The sequence below is a fragment of the Acipenser ruthenus genome, chromosome 2, assembly GCF_902713425.1.
Source record: "Acipenser ruthenus chromosome 2, fAciRut3.2 maternal haplotype, whole genome shotgun sequence".
Classification (NCBI taxonomy): Eukaryota; Metazoa; Chordata; class Actinopteri; order Acipenseriformes; family Acipenseridae; genus Acipenser; species Acipenser ruthenus.
The window spans coordinates 66,407,050-66,426,110 of record NC_081190.1 but is presented as its reverse complement, the minus strand read 5'-3'; the positions used below and the strand labels follow the sequence as shown (position 1 = coordinate 66,426,110).

The 19,061-nt window shown below is 37.1% G+C and overlaps 1 protein-coding gene across 1 annotated transcript in view; it reads right to left on the bottom strand.

The window, feature by feature from the left end:
- Positions 1–354: 354 nt before the first annotated feature.
- The window catches only part of LOC117408995 (interleukin-15-like), a 43,843-nt gene continuing 25,136 nt past the window's right edge, over positions 355–19,061 (bottom strand). The window contains exons 4-6 of the mRNA XM_034014491.3: positions 17,111–17,152; positions 16,432–16,551; positions 355–1,190 (exon numbers count right to left, since the gene is read on the bottom strand). Coding sequence (XP_033870382.2) covers positions 1,080–1,190; positions 16,432–16,551; positions 17,111–17,152 — 273 coding nt within the window. The 3' untranslated portion in view covers positions 355–1,079. The remainder of the gene's footprint in view (positions 1,191–16,431; positions 16,552–17,110; positions 17,153–19,061) is intronic.

The following is a 19,061-nucleotide window of genomic DNA, read 5'->3' as shown; positions in this document are numbered from 1 at the left end:
AAAGAATGGCTTTGCAATCCAATTTCACATTTGTCCCGAAGTTTCCCCAATTTGTTGTGGTTGTAAAACTAAACCCACACCACTGCAGTGAACAGAAATACTGCAGCCCAAAAACCGTCATTAATGAACACAGTGGGCACGTTAAGTAAGTGAGCCACTAAGAGCAGCTCAGTGAAAGAACGCACTTAACAGCATGCTCAGTTCTGCTCCCCCTGAGCAGCTCAGAGTGCGACAGAGCAGATTTCATCAGTGATATGAGTGAGCGGAAAAATTCTCGCTCTGAGCCGCTCAGTTACTTAACACATCCACTGTGTTGTGTTCCAAATAAATGATCAGTGAGTCAAAGTTTAGTAGGATCATCAGTTTTATTATACAGACATAATATAGTAGCTGCCCTTCGTGTATACAAAATACTACATATTATAGTTTTGAAACATATGTACAAATATTTACAGTGGTATGTCAAAAGTAGCGTATTTTACTCACTGTGCATACACAGGTCTACATTTCTACCATGGACAAAACCACAAACAAACAAGAAGTTTGAGCCTCCACTTTGTCATGTTCTTTTACTATTGAACTGAAAGTTTACTTATTCTGTTAGAGCATGCTATTCAGGAGCCATGGATGAATTATGTTATATGTAGTTTTTCAAATAAAAGTACAGCAAGCATGTGTATACAATTAATTATGGGACACAATTCCCTCAGTTGTGATATCATTCGAAAAGAAGGTGAAAAATGAAAGGTTAAACAATTCTTCATATAGTATTGCATTATGTCTCCACTCTCTGACAGTGAATCAAATGGGCTTTTATCTGGTTACTGGGCATTCAAACAAGATAAATGATATTTAAGTGATGGATTTTGTTGATTTTTTACACCACAATCCCAATTTCAAAAGCTCTGCACAAAAAGGTGTTAAAATGTAACACAGATATTAAAATGTTTTTGTAAGTGATGTTCAGAGAGTGTTTAAAGGTGTGTAGTAAAGCATTTACAAGGCTATGTACAATAACAAAACAATCTTTAGTTTCACACTTTATCAATAAATACAGGTCGTTCAAAATGACTTAGGTTTTACTTTTTTTTCTGTAATTGCAGAAATTGCAGAAATGACATAAACTCATTAAGAAAAGTTTCACAATTTCTTTCTGTAAATTCTTCACACTCTTTGCAGCCTCCATGAACCTGTAAAAAACAAATAAATAAATAAATAAATAAACATGTGTGTTTAGAAAGTGTATGTTGAAATGAATTTATACGTTTATACATTTCTGTGAGTAATTTTGCAAGATTAACACTGTAAACACACATTTGTTCGTAACTATGTTATATCATTTTGAATATACTGAATACAAAGGTAGGGAGGACGTTATGTTTTCAGTAGCAAGAAAATGATCAACCAATTAATGTACAAATTATTAATATCCTCCTCCTGCAGTTTACCTAATGCAGCCATTGTTGTATCTGCAGGATAGGACCTAACTGAGCTTCGGTGCTGATGCTGACATAATATTTGCCAAAGTCTTTTTACATGCAGCGGTTGCTATGGTGGTTTCATTAGCTAAGCCTGAAGCTAGAAACAAGGGGGTAGATTCAATCTAAAGCGGATGTGTGTTCTGACAAGTTGTTCCTGAAATTTAACCGCAAAATGGGAGGTAATTGAAGTTACCGCTTCCATCAATCAGACCAACTTTTACTGAAATAAAAGAAGGGTCTGTGACCACACAAAACACCCACATTAGGATTAGGAGCACACAAAAAAACAGAAGGGAAGAAAACAATTATTTTCTAATTTATTATTTAAAGCATCTTGTCCAGTTCTTTACATATTTAGAAGCATATAGAAGTATACTAGCCCTTTATTGTTGTTCTGGATAGGCTAAGGATAATTTGCTTTTTCATTGTAGAACAATAATAGGTAGTCTCAAGAACATAAAAAAAGATGAATAACAAAAGCATGTAGATCTTTAGAGTTTTCTTTTTTTGGAAATGTGATATGTTTTATTGTTTTGTTTTTATTTTATCCAGTCTGTTATATTACATGCTGTATTATGTTTGTGTTGCTGACTCTGGAATGTGTGAAGGCACAAATGCGTTTAGGGCCAACAGAATTTTTTTATTATTATTTTTTTTTTTTTTTTTAAAAAGCAGAGTTTGATGTTTATTTTCCCATATTATGTTTTCTTCAAAAAAAAAAAAAAGTACATGAAAAAAACAAATGACATTTTTTTGCCTGAAAATATAGCCTAGGGCTCCCGAGTGGTGCATCCAGTAAAGGCGCTCCGTGTGCCGTGCAGGATGTGTCCTATAGTCTGGACGTCGCGAGTTCGAGTCCAGGCTATTCCTTTGCCGACCGAGGATGGGAGCTTCCAGGGGGTGGCGCTCAATTGGCTGAGCGCCGCCTGGGGGGAGGGAGGGTTAGGTCGGCCAGGGTGTCCTCGGCTCACCGCGCACCAGCGACCCCTGTAGTCTGGCCGGACGCCTGCGGGCTTGCCTGTAAGCTGCCTGAGAGCTGCGTTGTCCTCCGACGCTGTAGCTCTTGGGTGGCTGCATGGTGAGATCGCGGTGTGAAAAAAAAGCGGTCGGCTGATGGCACACGCTTCGGCGGACAGCGTGTGTTCGTATTCGCCCTCCCGGCTCAGCGCAGGGGTGGTAGAGGTGCGCTGAGCCTAAAAATAATTGGCCATTCCAAATTAGGAGAAAAATAATAAAAATAATTGACAACGACTAAATTATATATATATATAGCGCCTAAAGGTGGAACGTTCCAATATCGAAATCAAATAAATAAATAAACAAACACTAACAATTAATATCTACGCTAAATGTGGAGTAGTGGTTAGGGCTCTGGACTCTTGACCAGAGGGTCGTGGGTTCAATCCAGGGTGGGGGACACAGCTGCTGTACCCTTGAGCAAGGTACTTTACCTAGATTGCTCCAGTAAAAACCCAACTGTATAAATGGGTAATTGTATGCAAAATAATGTCTGCATATGACATGCCTTTTAAACCTAGAATAATTCTGGTCGCAACAGCGAGTAATACAACAGCGAATAATAACAACGACAACAAAAAACACAGCTAAAACATCCCGGTCGTGTCTGGTTTACTCGGGCGCCTCCGGATCCCTGTTTGAATAACTTTGACGTTGATTCTGATGATGTCAGTGCATTTATCCCTATATTTGATGTTTAAAAAAATAATAATAATCTGTACACGAATCTGTATATGAAAGAGTTCTGTGCACATTCCGTGAAATACGATACTTTACTTGTGACACTGCAGTGAATTTTAAAGAAAATGTCCGCGATTTTCTTAGGGCCTTACGCATAATGCCTGTTGATGCAGAATCCAGTGTAAGAAAATAGTTACTTCTGCATTTCTTTGTTTAATTTGTTCCAGCACTCTGCTGCAGTGCTAGCCAACTCACTCTTTGCTCAGTCATGGCGCACCCTCTGTTGTAATCCCACCAGTAGTTTCTTTCAAGGTAATTCTGCACTTTCCATGGCTTCTTAATGTTTCCTTTTGTTGAGACTCTAGAACTTCTTTAATTTCTAGTAAACTGAAAATATGTTGCTTTGTGCAGCGTATCATAGTGACATTGTATGGTATAATCTTTCATAACTAACCGTTGCACTACAAATCAGACATGTTGCCTTGCCGTCAAAATGATTCAGTGAAAAAATAATCATCTGGCTAACGATTTTGGAATCTTTTGTGTTCCGCCACCACCTTTCACTTCTGTTACATCTCCAACTACTTTTTCACTATTGATTTAAAATTTTACACAAAGTCAAATAAATAGTTTAAACAAAAGCCTTCACTTCGATATTCTAATCAAAATTATGTGGGCATGAGGAAATGGATCCTGTGTGCTATTTGATTGGCTATTTTACTACCTCTGTGAGCTGTGATAGGCTAAATGGGAATGTCACTCATACAATGCAGACTGCACTTGTGTTATATTAAAGAGACAGGTTGTTTTAAAGAAGAATTCCAAAACAATGCAGTAGTCAATACATCAATGCAGTTTTATAAACTAATGGGCAGGATGCCAGATATTGCCCCGCAAGCCATATGTTTTAAATCCCTGCTTTAGAGTATAACTGTTTATTTTAAACAATGTCATTCAGCTTTAACTGCAACCTATTTAATAAACTGCAATTTACACAAAAAAGCCCTGCTAAAGCTCACAGGGAATTATATTAAATTTCCCACACAGAGAACAGGTTTGCTCTGCAGGGTGACAATGCAGACAAGGAAGAGAATTGAGGTCTCATCAATCAATATTTCTTGAGTAAGCAGAACAAAAAGAAAAATATGCCATTGCACAGGATTACTTTTATCTTATATGCATTAAAGGAGAAAGGAAAAAGGCTTTTTTTATTTTTTTTTACATCAGACAAGGAATACATGTTAAAATTAAAAGGTAAGCAGTGCAGTTTCACTTTATGTTGCCTCTGCCTGTCCCCTGTTGAGTGCTGTGTCTGTTGATCGCTCATTTTCGGTCAATGTAAGCCACCTCCACCTTCACAAGCTACTGACCAAAAGATACGCCTGGACCAAGGGACTTTTGATATCACAGTGGTCTCTGACATTCTCGTCCACACTAAATTATTGCTCACAATACATGTAGTGTGCCGGTATGGTATGTAAATTAGCCAGATACTGTGAACATAAATTAATGTGTTCTCTGTTAGTAAATAGGGGAATAATTTAGATTTATCGCACACGTTAGGCTTACTACTTCACGTGCGCGCTTACTGCAAATTAAGTGCCCTTTGGTAAATGAGGCCCAAAGCCTACAAAGTAAAATGCTACTTGCAGTCACTCAACAGCGGAACGTTTGTAATACTCAAGATTTTGTAACACCCAACAGTGTATAGTAAAACCTGTCTTACCCGTGTTGCAAGATGAGGTTCTGTTTATGTAATGTTTTTCTATTTCATATGCTGCTATGCTTTGTCTGTCTATTTTCTTTAACTCAATGTAAAGGCAAGCCTGTAGAAAGTTGCTGATAAGGGTTGGGCTGAGCTGGTTCTAGGCAACTTACCGCCCAAGGCAAAGCCTAGCATGGCTTCCTTATATAAATCAGGTAACGATTATTTTATTGATTTTTAAAATCATCAGGTTTTTGAAAACACAAACGTGTACAAAAACTTAGGAGAAAGGGCAACACAGACGTTGTCACGCCAGCTACTATCTTCCCCAGTACTGTCAGTCTAATTACACACAGCATGGTAATTAAACTAACTTCATGCTTTTAGAATACTTGCACAAGTCCCAATGCATACCTTTTTTTCTTTTTTCTTAAGGGTAAGCACGTAGGGCTATTAAACATGAAGGCAGCAAACTGAGTCTGTATCCGCAGCAAATACACAAACATGAAATACTTCAGAAGTTTATCATTATTATTATTAATATATGTCTCAGTTGTAACTAAGATACACGGATCAATTGAATAACCTGACACACCTGTCTGTTAAATGCATTGGTGATGATGGGAGTCTGTAACCTGAACTGTCTCAGTCTGTCCCAGTGTTATGCCAAATTAGTGTCTTCAGAAGAAAGTGTCTCACCGGGTGACACAGAGCCATCTGGTCACCCCAGTTATAACGACATATGGGTAAGTAGAAAAATTTGAATGTGATGACAGTAGCTTGGCTAGCACTATATAATATATTATTTATTTTTTTCATTTGCTTTACAGCTGAATTTTAGCTCTGGGACGGGTTCCATTTAAATAACATTTCATGTCTATTTACAGGTTAGTAATATTGCCAGTGTCATGTGATTTCTTGACATCACCGTGAGTCTGAGACCGCGCAGACATCACAGCGACGGGCATTACAGCACTAACCATTACAGCGACTGCCCATAACAGAGCTTCGACATAATCGTGCCGAACTACAGTTCAATTCCCAGAAGACTCTGCGAAGTTCACAAACGCATCACTTACCAGGAACTCCCCAGCCCCCCTCAGTATGCCGGTTTTAATATGACTTAGCTGTATCAGTGAGACTCGTATTGCACAATTGTAAAGCAGTTGCCTACCAGGTTTGATAAAGATCTCTTGCAGATCGAAACGTTGAACTTGAGTATAATATTATTATTATTATTATTATTTATTTCTTAGCAGACGCCCTTATCCAGGGCAACTTACAATTGTTACAAGATATCACATTATTTTTATATACAATTACCCATTTATACAGTTGTGTACGTGTTTTTTTTTTTTACTGGAACAATCTAGGTAAAGTACCTTGCTTAAGGGTACAGCAGCAATGTCCCCCACCTGGGATTGAACCCACAACCTTCCAGTCGAGAGTCCAGAGCCCTAACCACTACTCCACACTATAATACAAATATATAAACACTTTGGAGCATAATATATAAGTGTGCGGGTACTATGTTTATTTAACTCTAAAATCTTTCTACCCTGCACCTTGAAAGACTTTGGATGTGCGTATGTTTTCTCTTTGTTTACTAGCAGCCCCCCACCCCATTTCTCAGAGCGTCCATTTCTCAAGGAAGAAATAAACAGTGGTTGTTGTTACCGCTATTTTGGCCCCAAAACTGCCTTTGATGTCGTAGCGCTGTTATGGGCAGTCGCTGTAATGGTCGGCGCTGTAATGTCCGTCATGGTGATGTCGTAGTGCTGTTATGGGCAGTCGCTGTAATGTCCATCACCGTGATGTCGGCGCGGTTTTTGACTCGCTGTTATGTCATGTAACCGTAGCACAGAATCCAGCTTTTCTGATCGAAATGTTTCTGCCGAAGCGCTGTGGCTAGCTTCAAGATGAAATCTCTCCTACTGATATTTTCTCTGATGCATTCCTTGTATAAAACGAAGGAATTGATGGCTGCCAAGTCCAGTAGAGATAACAACAGGCTTGTATATAAAAATAAAATAGAACATTGTAGATTATATTCAAAATAAAAATATGCATTGTAAAACGCAGTCAAAGTGACAGCTTTGGCGGTTCTAGGTAGAGGGGATAATAACGTTTTTTTTTTTATTTTTGCGATCCTGCCTTTCAAACACCATCAGGGTATTTAATACATGTATTTAAGAAAAAATCTTTCACACATGCAGAGTAATTTAAATTTTAAAAGTGAAAAGTGGTGGTTCTAGTGTTAATAAATGTTAACTGCACCTCTTGATTCTTTAGCGTAACTGTGTGCTGTGCTCTACTGTTGAATTTTAAGCATGCCTAATTGTAAACGTAGAATGACACTACAGTGGACTTACGCAGCACCCTTTTTTCAGGCAAATCGTTTACTTTGTATTTCACCATTTCATAAATGTTAACTGCATTTCTTGATTCTTTAACGTAACTGTGTGCTGTGCCTTTTGAATTTTAAACATGCTTAATTCCAAACATATTTATCTAGCTAGTGTTAAAAATATTACAGTACTATTTCTTGTCATTTTGCCCGTTTTGAGTCAACACCCCTCCCCTACTTTTGACTTAACATAAACTCTATGCCCCCCGGGGCGTTGACTTATTATTATTATTTGTTTCTTTAGCAGACGCCTTTACCCAAGGCGACTTACAGAGACTAGGGTGTGTGAACTATGCATCAGCTGCAGAGTCACTTACAATTACGTCTCATCCGAAAGACGGAGCACAAGGAGGTTAAGTGACTTGCTCAGGGTCACACAATGAGTCAGTGGCTGAGGTGGGATTTGACTTGGCAGAATCCTGTACTATGATCACTGCATACCATGCGACAGAGCTTTGCACAGAATACACATTCCTTGCTTTTTTTGTTTTTTGATATACGGAGGTTGTCAGTGTCTTGTACTCTTCTGTGCCTGTCTGTGTCTTGTAATCTCTTGTAATAACATATTTTATTGGCAGGGTGTGTGTGTCAAATAGTGCAATGTGAGTATGTTAGAAAGAGCAAGAAAAGGTATGGGCGGATACCATGCTGCATAGGAGAACAGTGACAAAGAAAGAAAGAAAGAAGTGCTGAAGAATGTTGTAACCACAGGTTGGGTATAAAAGGGCTTATTTGGAGCTCTTTTGTTAGACAAGAGGAAGAAAATAAGACTGCTACGCTCTTTTGTTTCTGACACTGGTAATTTAGCCTTTTTCGGAGTGCATGCTGTTCTGTACAAGTATTATACTCACAAATTGTTGCTACAAAGTATTCTGGGTTAATCCAGAAAACAGAAAAAAGGCAGAGGGTTTAGGGTCCCCTGAAGCCTTCAGCATCAGAATAATCTTAAAATTGTAATCTGACTGACAACACTGTTTTTATATCTTCTAAACGATATACCCCAATTCGGTTGTTAAATGCATTTTCTCCACTAGCCAGCTGAGAAAATATAACAGTAGCCCATCATAGTTTGTTCTCACAAACTTAACTGTTACATGCTGCTAGCGTGTAATATACTTTAATTTACTTTGCATAAATATTTTCTAAACAAAGCTGTTAAGGAAGGAGAAAGGCAGACAAAATATCAAGCACATATTATCGACTTAATTTGCTAAACTTAAATAAATGACCAACAAAAAATAATGATAATGTTCTGTACATATGAAACGTATCTATTTAATTTAAAAGGAAGCAATTTAGCCAAACTTTGAATTCCAGAGCAAGATACTTTACAATTTGAAGAAACAAACAGAAACAGTACTCTTACTATAATTTAAAAATATGTATTACAATTGTATAGAATCACTCTATTGTCATTCGCTACATCCTTATTCTAAACCACGCTTCGTTCCATTCAGTCTCATCAGTAATGGCATCCGAGGCCATCAATGTGTGAGGGGACACATCCAGTGATCAGCTAAAACAGGCAAAAGGGGAGGGGAGGCAGTACCTCCTCTACCTCTGACAAGCTGCCACTGGATGTACCATACCAACAGAACATGTGTACATTTACTCAATATACTTTACACAGGCAAATTCTACATTCTAGAGAATATTATTATTATTATTATTACTTAGTCATTTACTATTATTCAAAGCAACTTACAGAGACTAAGGGTTGAACTATGCATCAACAACTGCTGCTGCAGTCACTTCCAATAGGACCTCAGTTTTACATCTTATCCGAAGGCCGGAAACGCATCATTTATTTTGATAGGGATTCGGTCAGAACCCCAAAATGATACTGATACAGAATGATGGTATATAGTGGGGAATGACAGATTTTACTGTGCATTTGGTAACTGTCTCATGAAATAATTAAAACACAATACAAAGTACAAAAATCAATGTATTTTCGAAAAAGGTTTTGTGCCGTTTCGACTTCTGTAGTCAATATAGCAATAGTTCATTTATCCCCGGAGTGTTAGAATAGCTGTAAAATCCCCTTTGTGCGGAGTCTTGAATTTTTGTTTTAATACCAACATTTGTCCCACATAGCTAAGACGATGTACAGAATTTAGATGTAATCTGCCCCTAGGTTATTTTGCTGGTATTTTATGTATAGTAGGTGCTATTGGACATGCTGGATAACCAAGTTTTACAAACATCCTGCCCCTGCAGATATGTCAGGTGTTCTTTTCAGTATAATTCTTACTTCTATCTTTTCACATTTCTATCACTGCTGTTAAATAATTAAAAATTCTAATAATAACATTTCTTTACTGAGATGATCTGTTAAAGATTTATAATAAACAATAAAATCTAATTTCAAGGATGCCCATCCATAAATAAATACAAAGTCCTTCAGGTTTTATAGTAGTTATTAACTAATGCACTACAAGGCTAACTTGGTTCAATTAAGCAAGTTTTGCCAAAGATTGAACAAAGAAGACATTTTGCTACATTTCAACATCTTTATCAATGCCTTCATCACTATTACTACCAGAGTTGTAATGAGTCACCAAAATTGGGACTCGAGTTGAGTCGGGTCATCGGGGAATAAAGACTCGAGTTGAGTCAAGTCTTTGACATGCCAAGCACGTGTCGAGTCGAGTCACTAAACTGCTTGTGTCGAGTCGAGTCGAGTCGAGTCACCAATCTGGCTTGAGGAACCGCACATTCAAAATCATAACACGTTTATTTGAAAGAGTATTGTACGTACTTGTGTTAGATATTTACATTCACGTATTCTACATCATATACAAAGTAGTAGTATGTGCAGAAAAATTATACATGTTTTGTTATGGTTTTGCATTTAAATGGTTTAAAAAACAAACAAACTAAAAGGCATTCAGCGGACTCCAGAAGGACAACATTGATTAAAAAAAATACTCACCCCAACACGAACATTGGTTTGACCCATGGTCTGCACTATTATCAGCGATGTGTATGCAACAGGTAGATTACAAAAACGATTAATTAAACTTTGGCGAGGTAGTTGTTATCTTAGTATGTTTTTATTCTCTATTAATTAAATTATATTCATTGAAAAAGGCAACAGAGAACCAGATCGTTATTATTTTTTATTGTGTTGGTTTAATATAATATAGCAGGCTAATGTTCCTATTGAACTAGTCTACAATATATTTTTTTCATTAAAATTTGTCATTGTTCTCTGTTGAAATTAATGTTCAGCTTTCATATTTTGTTGTGTACTACTCATTTAATTAGTGTAAGAAGCTGCTTGTATCGTTCATGACATTTTTCAAATCAGCTAAGCTTATTTGTGTTTAATCTTACAATCAAGCTGAAATCGTAAAGTAATTTAAAGTAGGCTACAAACGTGGCAGTGGACTGTCTCTCTTTAGCGCTCATGCAAGAACTTGCAGACTTGATACAACTACAGTACTGTGCAAAAGTTTTAGGCAGGTGTGAAAAAATGCTGTAAAGTAAGAATGCTTTCAAAAATAGACATGTTAATAGATTATATTTATCAATTAACTAAATGCAAAGTGAGTGAACAGAAGAAAAATCTAAATCAAATCCATATTTGGTGTGACCACCCTTTGCCTTCAAAACAGCATCAATTCTTCTAGGTACACTTGTCAGGGATTTTGTCGGCATATAGTCAGGTGTATGATTAAACAATTATACCAAACAGGTGTTAATGATCATCAATTCAATATGTAGGTTGAACACAATCATTAACTGAAACAGAAACAGCTGTGTAGGAGGAATAAAACTGGGTGAGGAACAGCCAAACTCAGCTAACAAGGTGAGGTTGCTGAAGACACTTTACTGTCAAAAGTCATACACCATGGCAAGACTGAGCACAGCAACAAGACACAAGGTAGTTATACTGCATCAGCAAGGTCTCTCCCAGGCAGAAATTTCAAGGCAGACAGGGGTTTCCAGATGTGCTGTCAAAGCTCTTTTGAAGAAGCACAAAGAAACGGGCAACGTTGAGGACCGCAGACGCAGTGGTCGGCCAAGGAAACTTACTGCAGCAGATGAAAGACACATCATGCTTACTTCCCTTCGCAATCGGAAGATGTCCAGCAGTGCCATCAGCTCCGAATTGGCAGAAAACAGTGGGACCCTGGTACACCCATCTACTGTCCGGAGAAGTCTGGTCAGAAGTGGCCTTCATGGAAGACTTGCGGCCAAAAAGCCATACCTCCGACGTGGAAACAAGGCCAAGCGACTCAACTATGCACGAAAACACAGGAACTGGGGTGCAGAAAAATGGCAGCAGGTGCTCTGGACTGATGAGTCAAAATTTGAAATATTTGGCTGTAGCAGAAGGCAGTTTGTTCGCCGAAGTGTCTGCAGGCAACAGTGAAGCATGGTGGGGATTCCTTGCAAGTTTGGGGCTGCATTTCTGCAAATGGAGTTGGGGATTTGGTCAGAATTAATGGTCTCCTCAATGCTGAGAAGTACAGGCAGATACTTATCCATCATGCAATACAATCAGGGAGGCATCTGATTGGCCCCAAATGTATTCTGCAGCATGACAATGACCCCAAACATACAGCGAAAGTCATTAAGAACTATCTTCAGCGTAAAGAAGAACAAGGAGTCCTGGAAGTGATGGTATGGCCCCCACAGAGCCCTGATCTCAACATCATCGAGTCTGTCTGGGATTACACGAAGAGAGAGAAGCAACTGAGGCTGCCTAAATCCACTGAAGAACTGTGGTTAGTTCTCCAAGATGTTTGGGCCAACCTACCTGCCGAGTTCCTTCAAAAACTGTGTGCAAGTGTACCTAGAAGAATTGATGCTGTTTTGAAGGCAAAGGGTGGTCACACCAAATATTGATTTGATGTAGATTTCTTCTGTTCACTCACTTTGCATTTTGTTAATTGATAAATATAAACTATTAACATGTCTATTTTTGAAAGCATTCTTACTTTACAGCATTTTTTCACACCTGCCTAAAACTTTTGCACAGTACTGTATGTTGAGAATTTAAAAAAAAAAGCATTTCATGAGATTTTTAACTAGAGGTACCAGGAATATGACAAATTAAGCACCAGCTCTAGATATCGTGATTTAATCAGATTAGTTTTAGAGGAGATTAGTAATCTATACATAAAAAAAAACTGTTAAATACAAAATTAGGATGCACAATAATGTGGTCATACTTTCCCCACTTATGCTCACCATTAAAAGTCCACGGTTTCTGCTTTGTTTTCGTCTTTCCATTTTAGTGAATTTGATTCCTTCATCTATTTATAAGCACATGTTGCCACTGTATAAAGACCCCTTTCTCTGTGCTCAATTGGGTTGGATGTTTAGTAATGAATGATACCACAAAACAAAGAACATATCTAATATTTTCTCATTTCTCAACACTGACACTCCCCTTTATAGTTTTGTTTCAGGTACATTAACCAAATGAAAGGAAATTTGGTGGCATTTAATTTCATGTTGCGATATTAAGGTTAAGGTTAAGGTTTTAACACATAGGAGACAAATAGAAAAATAAAGAAACTGAGGTAAAATTGTGTATAATTCACAGGTAACATAGAATCTGAACTACATATCTCTCCTCTTAGTGTAAGCTGAGCGATGGAGTCTTTTGCCATTAAATGTCAACTAGGCATTTTTAAATAGCAGATACTGTTTCACAAAAGCATAAAACATAATAAAAAGGTGTTGGAGTCCTAATGGCATAAGAAACATAATACTGTACTGAAAAAAGTACAAAAACTTTCTTTCCGGTCATGTCTTATACTTAATATACATATACATGAAACACCCGTTAAAAATGTGTGTCTGTAGTTTATTTGTCCCTCTTCCTTTCTTCTCTCGCCTGTACCATTTCATTTGGTCAATGCACAGTAGCCAATGTGGTTCAGCGCGTGCATTTCTGTTTATCTGTAGAGTTAGCATGTGAGCTGCTGTGTACTGCCTAACTGTTACAGTGCGCGGTGTTCACGTGAACAACTCGTGTTGCCTGCATTATTGTGCATGATCAAGCAAATGTGTCTTTGTCTTTTCCCGGGCAGAGCATACTGTGTGTCCCTGCTCAACCCTCCTATTCTCCTTTTGAGCAGGGTTTTAATAGAACATTGTCTGTGTTTTTGTGGTTCAATAATATTAATAGTTATGGAATACTGTGACAGGATTGGAAGGAGTCCCTGTTGTAATTCGCCCCCCCGACCGCTGGCAGCGCTGTGTAGGGCTGACCGTGATTGGGTCAGGAGGCTGAACTCTGACCAGACCGGAAGTTCCGGGTCGTGGGATGGTAATCTTGGCCCGATGTGGAACCACGCGGCCGTTGAGTCCCATCATTGCAATCAGCTGTGCTGTGCTCGTCGATTGGCTGACGTGGGGCAGCATGCTGATTGCAGGGGCGGGACTCGGCAGTATTTAGGCAGCGTGGTTTTGCCATTCGGTCCTGAACTGAAAACATGGAAGAGATGCACTGTGCTATGTTGTTTTGCTTTTACAAACCTGCTGTAATTCACAGAATCCTGAAGCTTTGGAAAACCCTGGTGGATTACCGCAGTGGAAAAAACCCAGGGCTATTCTTTATTCCTCGGAAGGGAGCTGAGAGGCGGTGAGAGGAAACCCACTGCAGCAGCACGGAGAAACCCTGTGTTTCCTTTGTTGTTTTTGTAACCGCAATGTTTTTGATTACTCGTTTTATTTGAAACCTGAGTTTACCCTTGCTGGTATTCCAGGTAGTTTTCTTGTTTGTTTTCTGCAATACTGGACTGTTTATTTTCATTGTGTGTTAAAATAAAATCCTGCCCAGATACCATTGTTGGTACTGGGCTCCAAGACTAAACATCAGTTCCGGCTCCTGTGTGCTGTCATTTCTGGTCCTTCCCTAAGCTCCGCCCACTACCCTCCCACAAATGCATTTTACATAAACCAATCAGAACCCAGCGTGCCCAGGGATAGTAACCGTTGCTAATAAAAACCTCTGACCCCACAAAAACAGAGGCAGTCAGATGAACGAGGCAGACTAACAGAACGCGAGACAGTTTCTTTCCGTACCCTTTTATAACCAGAGCCCTATTATTATTTTCTTTTCTAGCAGGAAGTATAAAGATAGCCCGTTTCTGTAGTTGTGACCAGGAAAAGACAGCGATAATCTTGCCATCTGGCGATTTTATTTTCCTTAAATTGTACAGTATTCTTTGCAAGGCAACTTTAAAAAGGACTGTGACTTGTTAATTCTGGGGCAGCACTACAAGATTCATCGTCTACCGGAGAGCATTTTGTCGGCGCTAGTTTTTCCTTTTTTTCAGGGAGCTTAACTTTTCTTCTTCTGTTATTATCATCTGTGCTTATTGTACACTGCAAATTCTGTTTACCATACAGTATTTTAATTGAATTACATTGCATTATATATAGGTTATTACTGAATTTGGGGCTTGTATTTATTTTTTCCTGGGTAATTGCTACAGGGAACCTTTGTGTAAGTGTGTTGGCATCATCCAGGTGGAGGCATCGCGTCAAAAGAACCAATTCATTTAATTGAAAACGAAATCAATAGGTTACGTAAGGGAGCTTTCAGTTCAACATTCTACCGCTGAGAACCAGGATCATCTTGTTTAACTTTATCAACCCATTTAACACTCAGTGTTAAATCCCATTCAATTACATCTGGACCGCAGCAAACAAATTAATTTTAGGCCTTGTTTGTCTGTGCTCTGCAGGCAGAGTGATCAGGGTGGGGTTACATACATAAAACTTTAGTTAAAGTTTTATGTATATGTATGTTAAAGTATAAAATGTGACTGGAAAGAAAGAAAAGAAAAACATTTTAAGCCTTAGTTAAAGTCTTTAACTAAGTCTTTAAACATAAACCTCTAGTTTCACAGACCCTGATTAACACTGACCTTGGACTACCTAATATTAGTTTAGGTAAACTTCCAAATGTTTATAGTTTTTATTAGTTTGCATTAGCTTAACAAATGTGTACAGGAAACAATGTTTTATTCAGAACTGGATTTAAAGGGAAATTTAAAAATAGCTACAAAGCACCAACTCCCTTAAGAGATATGGTGTCCATAAATAAATAGATCAAATACATACAACCATACATACATACATTAAATGAAGAGAATATTGAGCACCAAATACTTCCCAAATGATTTACAAGCTTTCACTTGGCAAAATTGTACTTATTAGGAAAGTTTTAGATGCATTCATTACCTTTATTTGTTGTGCTAACAAAACCTGAAAAATAACTCCTAATCAGTGCTTTTTCTGCTGTGCTGTTTAATTTGCCCTGGCATTATTTTTTTATTTTTTTAAATAAGGAATATCGACTACCTACTCATTTTGGAAAGATACCGCTGTTGCATTGTGCCTGAGTTTTTAATTAATTCAGATTCTCATTTTAGTTAAAAAACTAAAGACCTACCGGTATAAATTAGTGGCAGTTACCGGTGCTATGTTTTGAATGCAGTTTATTCATATTGTCGCTTTACAGCGAACTCCACCACCGCAGGCACTTTTAGTGTACTCTCCATGTTGTTGTTGTTTTGTTTTTTTCGTGTCTGTGACAAAACTCAAAAATCACAATTTTCCTCATGATTTTCTGTGATCAGTGATCAGAAATCTGTCTTTGTGTCCCGCCTACACATTCTGATTCCGAGGCTCCCTGCTGCTTGTGACGTTGTGATCACAGAACGGTGCTATAGGCTAGAAAGGTGTTTTCTATTTGCTTAGCAATGGTCTTAACAACCATGGCAGGAAACTGTTTATGTCAGTGACCTGCAGGGCTTCCAGGAGAAATGCTGTGTTTATATAGTTTTAATCATCTTCAATATCACATTTTAACTCATAGTCTGCTTTTTTAATGTGTGTGTATTTTTCTTTTTTTTTTTTTTTAAAAAATCGGTTTTTAAGGAAAGCATAGTGGTTTTTTGGGGGAAGTGTTTTAATGCTGATGCACTGGGAAGGCTGCGGCCAATCTCCAGAGCAAGCCAGAATCTAAATTTATTTGTGTTTTTTACCTTGTTATTGATTTTTTTTCCCCCTAATGGTTAATAAAGGATCTTAAAAGTCTCTCTCTCTCTACCTATACACACACACACACACACACACACACACACACATTTCCATTTATCAAAACTTACCACTGGTTTAATTTCTGTTATATAATCTTCCAGAATTGAAAGTGGGTTTTCTTCATGTTCAAAAAAAAAAACACGCATCTCCAAAAAAAAGCAATTCAGCGAGGCATTGTAACAGATTTCCTGAAAAGCAAAATGTATTTGTTAAGCACAACAGACTTGACCTTTTATAGCATCACAAAAGTCTAAAGAATTGTCTTAAATTTACAGATTTCTCATCAACAGCAATACATTAAAAATCAGTTTTAAAGCTATGATAAGAGCAAAATAAATAGAACTTGCATTCAGTAATCCAAATCGGGAACATTTTTGTGGATTGACCACCACTTAAATTTGAAGACCAACCAGTGGTACCTTCTTCAAACAATCAGAGGAAGTGTACAGGTCATGGTGGAAAATTTTAAATAACAAAATAAATAAACACAGAAAATAGCATGGAAATTCAAAGTGTTGCTTGGTCAAGCAAAGTTAACAAAATAAATGCATTAACGTTACCTTGTAAACTTGTACTATTGTAAACTTTATAAGGCTAGAGGTCACAGAATTTTCTGGGGCAGGTGCAGTGCCTTGCAAGCGCATGTAGTTTCCTTGCCTGCCTTAGCTCTCTGTTTTTGTATTTAAACATGCTTATTTAAAACCATTCCCTTTGTTTCAAAATCTTCAAATAGTAAACATTACTTACATTTTCAGGAATTTCTGGAGTGTACAAAGCAGTTTTAGAATTCTGGAGAAAAAAAACGTCCATTATAAATCAACGGTGAACTACGTAAACCCAAGAATTGAACCATCAGATGGTTTTATAATCTTTTCAATTTGTAAGAAAAAAAGGCTTTGTAGTTATACTGCTAAATGAAGATATATACTGTATATGCTCAATATTTTTTAAATATCTTTGAATATTATGTTACTTACAAGCCAAAAACAATGCTTTTATTAATAATTGTGATTCAAGCCTGGTGTTATGTCAAATAGTGCCTTCGGAAGAAAAGTGTTGCAATTGTAGTCAGCACGCATGTAAATTCATTTGCGTGTGCCTAGTTTCTTTTTTTCTGCCATCTTTGAAACTTGTATCTCAGCATATCTTAACTTTAGGTCTATTATACTATATATATATATATATATATATATATATATATATATATATATATATATATATATAGATAGTTAGATAGATAGATAGATAGATAGATAGATAGATAGTGATGGGCATCAATATCGATATTTTGATACGATCGTTCGATATTGATAATAATATCCATATTGCAATATTGTGGGATTTAAAAAAAAATTCACGTACGCTCGCAGAGACATATTTTTTATTGCTAATACTGCTAAAAATACAAACGCAGTATAATTAAGTTTATTTTATATTATTATACAACAAACCCTATGCATACCAATCATTGTCAGCCTCGCAGGCAAACACCACACACTACAGTATTATTTAACCATTTTATTGGTTTGCTGTGAAGTATATAAATATTTTGGTTTTGAGATGGCTGATGATGGAATAATAAAACAATATAACAAGACCTTGTTTTTCTCCATGGAATTTGTGAAGCAAAGCACCAAGTTAAAGTATGTTATTGCTTTTCATATGTAAACATCTGTTAACGTCTATATAGATGTATATATGTTTCATATTGCAATCATGATATTATATTTTTCTGTGTTTTGGAAGACTTCGATTTTATTGATATTGAAATACAGTCTAACTTCACTCTAACAAACCCTTCTTATAACAAACCCCCCCTTTTTTTAACAATCTAAGCAGCAAGAACCATTTTTTTCAAAGGAATTAGCCCTATTAGAACGATCACTTTTACAATATCTACCCTGATAAAACGATCTCGGTAGTAACTGACATTGAACTTTCTTCCAGTGTGAATGTGTTATTCTCTCAGTGAAAACAAAGACCTTAGTAGGCTAATTCGAAGATAAGGCTGATTCATAGATAACCTATTGTAGTGCGAATCATGTGTGACGTATGCAACCATTGCTATCTTCACACAAACTGCAACCATGGCAACAGGCGTGAGGAGGTAACAATATCGAAACATTGTGCATTGAGAAAAGCAGGAAAAATATGAAGCAATCTACACTGGATATGTTTTTCAAGAGAAAGGGCACGTAATTACTGTATTCAGCATGCAAGTGTACTTTTTATTTTTTCATTGTTTTCATTTCTTTACTGTTTTCTTTTAAATATACAGTTTAAATGTTGATCAATGTGAAGTTGTCTTGAAATAAGTACTGTATATTGTATAAAGATGTTCAATTCGATTTGGGCATTTCTTCATTATTCTGATACAGCAAATTGCCAAACCCTATTACAGTGAACAACCCGATATAACAAACATTTCTTCAGGTCCCAGGGGGGTTCGTTATAATGAAGTTAGACTGTACGTGCACGATATCGATATACAGTGTTCATATTGTTGCCCAACACTAATAAATATATTTTAAAAAATGTGTCAGTGAGAATTATTTTTATATCCTCAGCACATGATTACACACATTAAAAGATAAACAGAGACAATACTGTGCTCCGCTACAGTAGTAAAACCACTAATTAGCAGGGCAATGTTCTCTGACCTTAAAAAAAACACAATGTAAAACAATTAAAATATCAA